The 11,167-nt window shown below is 46.2% G+C and overlaps 1 protein-coding gene across 1 annotated transcript in view; it reads left to right on the plus strand.

Annotated features, from left to right (window-relative positions):
- SLC4A8 (solute carrier family 4, sodium bicarbonate cotransporter, member 8) overlaps nucleotides 1-11,167 on the plus strand; it is a 71,327-nt gene that overhangs the window by 25,911 nt on the left and 34,249 nt on the right. The window contains exons 5-9 of the mRNA XM_015407691.1: nucleotides 1,460-1,648; nucleotides 4,807-4,898; nucleotides 5,626-5,783; nucleotides 6,732-6,819; nucleotides 8,748-8,894. Coding sequence (XP_015263177.1) covers nucleotides 1,460-1,648; nucleotides 4,807-4,898; nucleotides 5,626-5,783; nucleotides 6,732-6,819; nucleotides 8,748-8,894 — 674 coding nt within the window. The remainder of the gene's footprint in view (nucleotides 1-1,459; nucleotides 1,649-4,806; nucleotides 4,899-5,625; nucleotides 5,784-6,731; nucleotides 6,820-8,747; nucleotides 8,895-11,167) is intronic.

An 11,167-nucleotide genomic window follows, 5' to 3' on the forward strand; every position in this document is an offset into this window, starting at 1 on the left:
CTGGGGCCAGTGATGCACTGTACTCTTGGTGCTTGGGGGGGTCAACAGTGGGAGGGCTTCTAGTGTCCTGGCCCCACTGCTGGACCTCCTGATGGCACCTGGTATTTTTGGCCACTGTGTGACAGAGTGTTGGACTGGATGGGCCATCGGCCTGATACAGCATTGGCTTCTCTTATGTTCTTATGTTCTCAGAGACGGGAGCTCACTCTGTCATGTGGCACTCGGGTCTCGAACTACTGAACTACCGATCTTCCGGTCTGCAGTTCAACGTCTTAAGTGCTTGAGCCACCACAGCCCAGTCTTTAGACATATGTCTCTTTAAATACCTTCCCTTCTCAGGGAAACAAGTATTTAAACTTGGGGCTTCCCTGCATGCCTTGTGGAAGAAGGGCAGAGCTGCTGTAAGCCACGGCTGTGCAGGAGCCCTGGAGTCAGGTGAGGTGCCCTGAGGGCATCCCTGATTCACCTGGCGGGTTCTGCTCACCAGCACCTCTCCAGATGTGGCACAAACAGCTGGGTGGGGGCGCTTGGAGCCCTGGTGGGGCAGAGAGGAAGGGGGGTCCTCCTTCTGCTGGAAAGTCCTGGCGGAGCAGCGGTAAGGAAGTGCCCGTTCCGGTGAAGAGTGGCAGAGAAGCTGAACTGTTGGGTTCGGAGCTGGGAAAACACCCCCTCAGCTCTCGCAGGGAGCTCGGCAGCAAATTGGCTGGCCTGGCCCTTGCCGTGGTTAGGGCCACTTAACGCTTTAGCTGCTAAAATGCACTTGTTCCAGTGGCACCTCTCCTTTCCCGTCCACTCCTTTGCTCCATTATTTAAATAGAATTAAATTTAATTATCGCCCCCTTCCAAATTCCAGGTTATGGGGCTGAGCCAGAGACGTCTCTATAAAACAGACAGACCAGATGCAGGCCATAAGCTGCTATTCATGATTAATTGAAGTGTTGGTTAAGCTAGTAGTTAAACATTTGTTATGGTTGTTTTCTTCACAGGTGTTTTTTTTTTTATTAGTGCATGATGATTTACTTTAAAAATCTGTTATTAAACAATTCAGGAAAACACCTTTGATTAATTCAGTACTGTTTCTCTGATCAGGTGCCAGGGATAGTGTGTACATTACTAGGCACTGCTTGGTTTTATATAAATTTGATGATTAAAAGCTGGAGGAGGGGCTTAAAAAGAAGCCCAACATGAAGAAGAATATTCTTCAGAAAATAGGAAACCTGGAGTACTTCACTACAAGATGCTTGCTGGAGTGCTCCGCTATAGGATGGTTACTATTTTGGCTATCCTGCTCTTTAGCTTACTTAGCACTTTGGTTAATCAAGTCCTATATCCAAAGACCTGTTCATTGCCTTGCAGGGTGGGGGGTGGGGAGTTAGCAGGCCATGGCCATTTCAGCATTTAAAAATTGCAGCCAGGGATGGTGTTTAATTTGTGTGACTAAAGATTTCTCCATTTTCAGACATGGTATTGGATAAGCATGAGCCTTCCAGTGAGCTGGATGAAGCCACCCGTAAGAAGGTCCGGGAAGCTCTTCTGAAAAAGCATCATCATCAGAACGAGAAGAAGAAAAACAACCTGCTCCCAATTGTCCGCTCTTTTGCGGAGGTTAGCCAGAAAAAGTCAGATCCTCACTCAATGGATAAGACGGGTGAGGATTCTTGGGTTCTGGAAACTCTAGTCAAGCCTGCATAGTAGCTTATGAACCATCAACTATGTGTTCAGAGGTCTCAGCATGCCTGCAGCAGTTGAAATTTTCTGAGACTTCCCTTTGCTGCTATATGAATAAGACATCTGGGGGAAATAAATCATTATGGAGGCTCTTGATATGTTCAAAGATGACAAGATCCAGTGGCAAAGTATAGGTCTGGATCCAGATTTCAAAGAGTACACAGGAAGCTGCCTGATACTGAATCAGACTATTGATCCATCAGGGTCAGCATTGTCTTCTCAGACTGGCAGCAGCTCCCCAGGGTCGTAGGCAGAGGTCTTTCACATCACCTACTGCCTGATCCTTTTAACCAAGCAACTTGGCTTATGAATGTGATTTATGGTATGGGAAGGTTTCTGGCATGTGTCTAATGTTGGCTCTCAGGATTCACCTACTTGCTTCCGGTTTAAGGTCAGGGCAATAGAGCCTAGGTTGCTACAGCCTGCGCAGGCCTTCCATTTTTCCAGTGATAGAACTCTAGCAGCAGGTTGTCCCTGGTAAATGAAATCATCAAGTGAATCAGTCAAATGGGAGGATTTGCAATTGACAGTGTGGCAGAAATACTTGCAGCTGTCTTATACGTCTGGCCTCCTGACATCCACCAAAGCTGTTGCAGGGCTTAAGCCAGGGGTGTATCCAGAGCCTCCCCACCTGACAGAGCTGCTTCTAGGCAGGCTCTGAGTCTTATCCTTTCTCAGAGCCAGCCTGATAGTTTCTCCATCTGCTTTAGAGTCAGACTAGGGACAGACAATAGAGTTAAAGTTGTTGTGATGGTGCCATTGTTGTCTATGCAATATGCTCTCTGTTCTTTCAGCTCACAGTCATTAGTTCAAGCACTATACCCCCCCCCACACACACAATCTGTGATAATGGTGGGATATCAGTGATAAGCCCTGACCTGAATGGCCCAGAGTAGCCAGTTCTTAGAAGCTAAACAGGGTCAGCCCTGGTTAGTATCTGGATGGGAGACCACTGATGAAGAACAGGGTCACTACGCAAAGGCAGACAATGGCAAACTACCTGTGAATATCCCTAGCCTTGAAAGCCCTGTGAGGGGTCACCAAAGGTTTGCTGCGATTTGGTGGCACTTTCCACCACCACCATGAATGGTGATAATGGTGGGATAGATAGGCACGCCACAAGTAAAGTCGTCTCTCTCACCTTACTTAACTCGCCCCGTTCCCAGGTCCCCCTAACCCCCTAGATTTGACTCCGGCCTCAGAAGGAACTTAGAGGTTTCCCTCTGGTCCACCACATCCTCCCTGAAGAAGCAGGTGGATTTGTGGGGAAGAGGCAGAGATAAAGTCAGAACCCTGCGACTTCCTGTCCCTGCCACTTTTCAGATGTAAAACTGAGGGTAAAAAAACTAAAAAATGGGTGGAAATGTTATGATGGGGAAAGGGGCAGGTAGGCTTAAGCTAGGCCCAAGTGGACAGATGCAAACGGGAGCTATTGAGGAAGGTGTGCTTTACATTTGAACTGTTCGTGTCCTCTTTCTGTGTGCTACCCCATTTGACATTCACCTCTTCCCTTCCTTCAAAGAAGATCACATTCATTGGTTCCCTGTAATGATACTCCAAAGTTATCTTCTGCTCTCTTAGAGAAGTCGTGGTCCTCTCCATGATGGACAGCTTTGGAAGGAAGAGAGTGTAGTTCTGGTAACAATCACACCATTAGTTCACACTACAAGCATACATGCTGCTCTGATCAAAGGAGTGCTAGCATGCTAGCATTACACGTGGCCTATGTGTGTGTAGAGGAGGAGCAGGACCGAGTGCTCTGGTCCTGCCATTACTTGCATTCAAGCAACTGGCCCTGCCAAACCCAACACCCCCCCCTCCCAGTATCTGTGTACATTCACTTCATATGGCACAATACTTGTGGAGGTACAAACTGTGCATAGGCTGCATTCTTGCAATCAGGTGTTTGGCTTTTAAAACATTTCTTAATCTTGCGCTTGCACATGTGCAGTTTAGATGCATGCAGGTTATGAAGAGCCAGTGAGCTCTAGTGGTTAAAAGTGTCTGACTAGTAGCTGGAAAGCTCAGGTTCAAATGCCCGCTCTTGCCATGGACACTCACTGGGTGACCTAGGGCCAGTCACTCTCTCAGCCTAACCTACCTCACAGGGTTGTTGTGAGGTTAAAATGGAGGAGAGGAGAATGGTATAAGCTGCTTTGGGTCCCCATTGGGAGAAAGCTGTCTGCATGCATTGTCCTATACCCACAATGTCATGTGTATGGTGCCAGTTTGGTGTAGTAGATAAGTGCACGGGCTCGAAGCTGGGAGAACCGGGTTTGATTCCCCACTCCTCCACTTGCACCTGGCTGGATGACCTTGGGCAAGCCTTAGCTCTGATAACAGCTGTTCTTGAAAAAGAGCAGTTTCTGTCAAGAGCTCTCTCAGCCCCACCTACCTCACAGGGTGTCTGTTGTGTGGAGGGGAAGGGAAAGGAGTTTGTAAGCTGCTCTGAGACTCCTTTGGGTAGTGAAGAGTGGGGTATAAACCCAATCTCTTCTCTCCTCTTCTTCTATGGGGCTTCTGCTCTCTCTTATTTTGCTCTCACAGGAAGAATAGTACACATTAAGTGCTCATTAATATGAAGTACTTTTGTGTGACGGTGGCCTCAGAGTTTGCCATGTCCCTTTCCTGCCCCCGCTCCTCACCCATCTCTTGTTTTCATGCACCAAAGCCATCCATCTGGACGTAAGTATTCATGTACTTTTGCACTAAGAAATTGTTCTTTTTCACACAGAGGTTCTCCTGTGGTTTAGGAGCTTTATCACATCCTTGATTTCTACTTATTCTCTTTCCATGTTTGCCTTGTTTTGCTTATTGTTTTCCCCATACTTTGTCAACGTGAACAAACCATGGAAAGTCAACAAATGGAAAATGAGGGTGTGAAGACATTTTGTGTGTGCAGGAAATGCTGCAGGTCAGCACCCAATCTGCAGGTAAACATCTGGGTAAAAAGACCCAAAGAAGCAAGCATAACTTCACAAACATAAATGTGCACTTGGTGAAGAAAAATCCCTAAGCTGAAAGTGTAGCCATGAATGTGTCCTTTTCATCTAAAATTCTTTCTTGTTTCTTCGGTAGGAATGAACACGCTGACTCTCCAGCCTCCTTCCAATACCCTAGAAGTGAGAAATGGAGCAAGCCATGATACCACTCCGACGGACCTCAGCAAGGTGGTGCCTCATCCATTCATTCAGTTTATATGCCACTTTTTGTCCTTCAGTGCACTGAAGTGGGTTAGCAGGATACACAGCAACCGCAATAGAATTAAGATCAAACATAAAGCAACCACAAAAATAAGAAGCCAGAGATACCACTAACTTGGTTTCAGGCAGCTTGAGGTCACTAAATCAGGCTTTAGATCAACTGGAACAACCAATATCCTCAAAATGTCTTTGTTTCCAGAACTGTGAAGGCTCACAATGGAGTTCAGTCGTCATTGTGTAAATGCCAGACAGAAAGCAAGGGTGATTTGCATAAAGAATTGGGGTGGTGGTGAATTAGTACCCTAGAAAGCCCACACTAGCCTGATCTCATCAGAGCTCAGAAGTTAAGCATGGTTGGCCATGGTTAGTATTTGGATGGGAGACCATCAAGAAAGTCCACGGTTGCTGCAAAGAACTAGACAATGGCAAACCACCTCTGCTCAACTCTTGCCTTTAAAACCCCATAGGGGGTTGCCCTGACTTGATGGCTTACTTTACTTTTATACTGTGCATTGTCTCCCCCCTCCACCAGAATTGCCAAACATAGAATCTTTTGAAAGATCTTTTAAAAAGAGAGGGTAAATGTAGCTGGGAAAGAAATGTTAATGGAATTGGCATATATCCTCATGCACACGCACGTACATGTGCATTTCCAACTCAGTCCTAGAAATGAAGTCCTTTTCTTTGGAATTAGGCAGAGCTTCATTTCATGAAGAAGATCCCCATCGGAGCGGAAGCCTCAAATGTTCTTGTGGGAGAGCTGGATTGTCTTACGCGGCCCATTGTTGCATTTGTGCGCTTAACACCAGCAGTTCTGTTGTCAGGAATGACAGAGGTTCCAATCCCTACCAGGTAAGAGGTTATGGTTATGGGGACCGGGGAAGGTGGGAAGCGGGAATTAAATAACAATTGGAAAACAGATAAGTTATTATGAGATTTTATCCGTAGTTTAGGATTGTGTTGTTTTTGCAGAACTCGGGATGTCGTGTCCAGTAATTTTGTTATCTGGGAAAGAAAATTTTTTGGGGAATGAAGAAGCATTGTAGGATAGCAGGCAGACTCAGACGAGGACCATTAGCTTATAACTATGAGTTGGAGAAAAATCTCATTCTCCTGACCAAGAGATCAAGTTGCCCGAGCTATTTTCTTTTAGCAGAAATTGCCAGTCATTTTGGATGCAACAAATGAATGTCTGTGAATGGAAACGGGAGGCAATTATTGCTGATTCCCTCACTGACACCCCCCCACCTGTTCCTGGGTAGCTTCCATCCTCCATGAGTAGGATTCTAGGGGTCATTTGGGGCTGCAGTGGGAGGTGGGGAAGTGCCACTCCCCAGATGGAAATCTCCAGTGGATTCAAACCACCATCTTTGCATTGAATGTAACTTGCAACATCCAACAGCCTATGCAATGGCACACTATTTCTTCCAGGCACTTCCACATGCTAGTGGAGACTCTGGGTGGTCCCATGGTTTAAGTAGGCAATGTTTCCAGTGGCAGACTTGTAATCGTGGATATTGTATACATGTGCACATGTGTCTTTACATGTGTACGCATATCTGGGAGCCCTGATTGGGCCATGGTCCCCAGAAACTTGTCAACAGATATTTAAACATGCCAAGTACACATCCATATATTGTCTGCACCTGATGCAATATATCAATGTGAGGCAGATACATTTTGTGGGACTGAATGTGTTTAAAACTATCTAAAATTTACATAATCTTTAAAACTGCCCAGTCTGTTATACAATAAAGGTTTTGTCTGTCTGTCTCTCTCTCTCTTTCTTTCTTTCACTAGGTTTCTGTTTTTCTTGCTGGGCCCAGCAGGGAAAGCACAACAGTACCATGAAATTGGAAGATCAATGGCAACCCTAATGACGGATGAGGTACAGTAAAATATAAAACAATTCTTTGCTTCTTTGAGTGGTGGTGGTGGGGAGAAGGTGGAATATAAATCACTTCACACAAATAAATGCAGCTTTGTGGCCCAATGGGTTCTTGAGACTATAAGCCAGGAAGATTTCTAGCAACACCCCGTTAGGATCATTTGTGGACCCCATGTGTCTAAGCAGTGCTCATGCAACAGTGGATACAGTCCTAGAAAAGCTATGTGACATCTCCCCCTAACTCTTGTAAGAAAAGACAATCTATTCCATTCCCTGCTTCATATCTGACCGCAGGTTTTCAGGCTGTGGCATGGAAGCTCCCTTAAACTGGGACCTGAACTAGAAGCTATGCTCAGCATGGAGCAGCTGCTGAAAACCGTTTCATTTGTCATTCTCCATCCCCGCTTTACATCAATGGCCAGGAAATGCATCATTGCTGGGGTAGGGCAGGGTATAAATTAAATAAGTAATAATAATGTCACAACACGGGATAACTATACCAAGATAGTACAAGAGGACGGGAGGGAAAACTTGTCACAGATCTGCCATTTTCCAGCCCTTCATCTTAGTTCCTCCATAACAGCCTTAGAATGTCTTAGAAAGGTGTAACTTTGCCTAGCATTGCACTGAAAACCAAGGGGGAGGAGGGCATGATCACTTTTAATAGGAAAATGGCCGCCATTTGGTGAATTTTCCTAGTTATTTCCTTGTGATGAAATTATCTTGTGTGATTGAGCCCAGGTGTGATTAGAGTTGAGGTTTTATTGTGTCCTGGGGAGGGATGAAAAGAGTTCTCTGTGCTGCATTATGAGACTTGTGCAAATTCAGACAGGTGTTTGTGGGGGATGTGATGGGACGAAAAGAAAGATAATAAAAAGCAATAAGGATCGAGAGAGAGAGAGATGTGTTGTAGTGAGTGAGGTGACAGATTTGGGAAAAAATATTGCTAGAAATAAGAGATATTATGTTTCATTTTCTTATTTAAAAAAGCAAGCAAAATAGTAATAGCTTCTTCTTAAGAGCAAAACATGAATGCAACCTATAAGTATACCTTAGAAGACATTATGAGAAAATTGATGCAAACATATCCATGATAAAAGCATTGGGTTGGATCCAATGTTCCCTCTAAGCTGTGGAGACTTGTGAGCAAAAATTCTACTTTGTGAGCTACTGGCATTAAAGTGGTGAGTGGGCGATTTGCCTGCTGCATAAATTAGCTTGCTCCAGAGCCATGTTTCCTGAGCTAAGACAAAAATGTGTGAGCCAGAGGCTAAAAAACTGTGAGCTAGCTCACACTAACTCAGCTTAGAGGGAACAGTGGTTGGATCCCCTGGAATTCCACAGATGGAACATTGCTTTTCCAACTCCTGTTACAGACCCCTTGTTCACCCTTCCTGCTGTTCCTGGGAGCTTTTGTCCCACAAGAGAAGTAGTTTAGACAACATTTGGGGCTTAAGAAGGAGACGGGAGTGAGAAAGTCACACTCCACAGACAGAAATCCTTCCATCGGTGGATATTTTCGGCAGGGTCCAAGCCACTGAATGGTCTGACTCATACATTTACTGTCTGCCTTTATTCCTCCTTCCCCCTTATAACCTGCCCCTTAAGAAGGATTCTCAGTTTGATTCTCATGCGTATCTAAAGAAGTGAACGCCTTCTCAAGAAAGTTCATATTGAAATAAATGTTGGTCTTTGAGGTGCCAGTAGACTTGTGTTCTATTCTGACTCTTTGAGCTGTTGCACATTCAATAATGTGCTTGTTATAATATATGGAGTAGTTCTCCGTCCTAGGAAATTACAGTGTACCTAGTGGAAAACATCACTGAATCAATTTCATAAGTGCAGATTTCAAATTACTTTCTGTTAACTGTTGTTGTTTCAGGATTAAAGTAACAACTGAGGTTTTTCTCTTGCTCTCCCATCTATAGATTTTTCATGATGTTGCTTACAAAGCAAAAGACCGCACTGACATTTTAGCTGGGATTGATGAGTTTCTAGACCAGGTGACAGTACTTCCACCTGGAGAATGGGATCCATCAATTAGAATTGAACCACCCAAAAATCTCCCTTCCCAGGTAAATCGTAGATTTCTTCTCTAGCATGACAGAACAGAAGGGCTGCATTCTCAAAACCGCAAAACTTGCACACAGGAAGTAGATGCCTTAATTATGGACAGTAGTGTAGCATAATCAAGACAATAGTACATTTTAAAGCTCTCTGCCTGTGACTACAGTTCAAGCTAGATGTTACAAAATGGCCCTGGAAGGGGGCCTTGTTTGCCCTATGCTTGGGAAAATGGCAAAAGCCCCTCAGCCCACTGGACCATGGTCCTAAGTAGAGTCAGGTCGCTGTGGATCTTTAAAAGTCAGTTCCTTATAGCCCATGTGAATGCAGGAAATCTGAATCCCCTGGATAGGGCTCATTAAAACCTGTAACTCCTCGTCTCAGCCTAAGCCTCCACAAACTCAACCAGCATGAGGAAAAAGTGGGATCCTACAGCTGCATGTGCACACCTATGATACCAAGCACAGATTTTGGGTTTTGCCATGTTGCTGTGCTCACATGTGTGCCGAAAACGGAAATCTACTTGTATGTTTGGATGTCATTGGCTTGCCACAGGCTAAATAAACTTGGAGATAATGTGGGCTTTTCTTTGGCCACCATGAACTAAGATAGTTATGAGTGTGTGATTTAATCCAGTTATTTAGGTTATTATCAGGACTTGAGAGTCAATCAAGGTGAATAAGCGCAGCCTTCCTGCAATGCCACCAGGTTCCCAGTGTGGTCCTCTATGCCCTGTGGTTGTGAGACAGGAAGCTGGGCTAGATGGGACACTAAAGAGTAACAGAAAGGGGAACCACATGGATTGCAAATTGGGACAGCCTGTGATGAATGCTGGTTGACTCAGTTCACATTTTTAGCTAGCTATTGCAAATCTGCGGTGCTGCCACCTTTGGCTTGCTGACTCCCTCAGCCTCCTCAAAATCCTCTGCTCTGTGAAATGATCCTGCCCTTCTCCCTTGCTGTCTTTTATGCCAGGAACTCCCTTCCAGAATGCCTGTTTGATGTCATCCCATTTTCTTCTGTAAAATCCCATGTCAGAATCCACATCATCTACAAAGCCTTTAACTTACTGTTTGACTCCTCACAGAAGAGAATGGCTTGCCAGTCAGTCCTGTGAGTGAAAGTGCAGTGCTGTAGTTGGGGGCAGCATTGTGATGCGGGTGTAAAACCTGTCCTCAGTCCTGGAGCACTGGAAAAGCAGCAGCGAACAGGCCCTGACCTGGATAGCCCAGGCAAGCCTGATCCCATCAGATCTCAGAAGCTAAGCAGGGCCAACCCTGGTAAGTACTTGGAAGGGAGACCTCCAAGGAATACCAGTGCTGGGATGTAGAGGCAGGCAAATGGACCCAGCACGGCTTCAGATGGCTCTATGGGATCTGAGGCCCCCTGGCGGTTCGCTGGATGAGCTTGTGGAGGACTGGCATTGCCGACTCTCCGCAGCCATCGACAAGATTGCTCTCAGGCGCCCTCTCCACACTCGCTCTAGGTGGGCGCCCTGGTATACCCAGGAGCTACGGCGGATGAAGCGAGAGCTGAGACGGCTAGAGAGACGGTGGCGCCGTGCTCGTGACGAGGCATCAAGAGCATCTTATAGGACGTTTATGAGATCCTATGAGATGGCAGTCAAGGCCGCAAAGAGAGAATTCTATGTGACCAGGATTGCATCTGCTAGCCTTCAATGGCTTGCCTCTTTTCTCCAAGGTCGGGGACAAAGGGTGGCAATAGGGCAACAGCAGTCCTGGAGACATACCCTTGAATATGGGGTGCCTCAGGGGGCGGTGCTTTCCCCGATGTTGTTCAACATTTACATGTACCCCCTTGCCCAGGTTGCCCGGAGGTATGGGCTTGGGTGTCATCAATATGCAGATGACACCCAGCTCTATCTGAATTTGGGCGGCCAGTCAGACTCCAGCCCAGAAGATCTTCACCGGGCATTGCAACCCATGGCTGGTTGGCTCAGACTGAGTCGACTGAAGTTAAACCCGGCAAAGACGGAGGTCCTGGGCCTGAGTCAGGTCGGTTTGGGGTTGGGGATTCCTCTCCCGACCTTCGATGGGGCACCTTTGGTGCCAGCGTCGGAGGTCAGGAATTTGGGAGTGCTCCTGGACTCCTCTCTAACTATGGAGGCCCAGGTGGCAGCCACTGCCAAATCAGCTTTTTACCATCTTCGGCTGGCTCGGCAGTTGGTTCCCTTCCTTGACTGCGATGACCTGGCCACAGTGATCCATGCGACGGTCACCTCGAGGTTAGACTACTGTAACACTCTCTACATGGGGCTGCCTTT

Source organism: Gekko japonicus, unplaced genomic scaffold (genome assembly GCF_001447785.1).
Source record: "Gekko japonicus isolate JY-2015 unplaced genomic scaffold, Gekko_japonicus_V1.1 scaffold1692, whole genome shotgun sequence".
NCBI classification, from domain to species: domain Eukaryota; kingdom Metazoa; phylum Chordata; class Lepidosauria; order Squamata; family Gekkonidae; genus Gekko; species Gekko japonicus.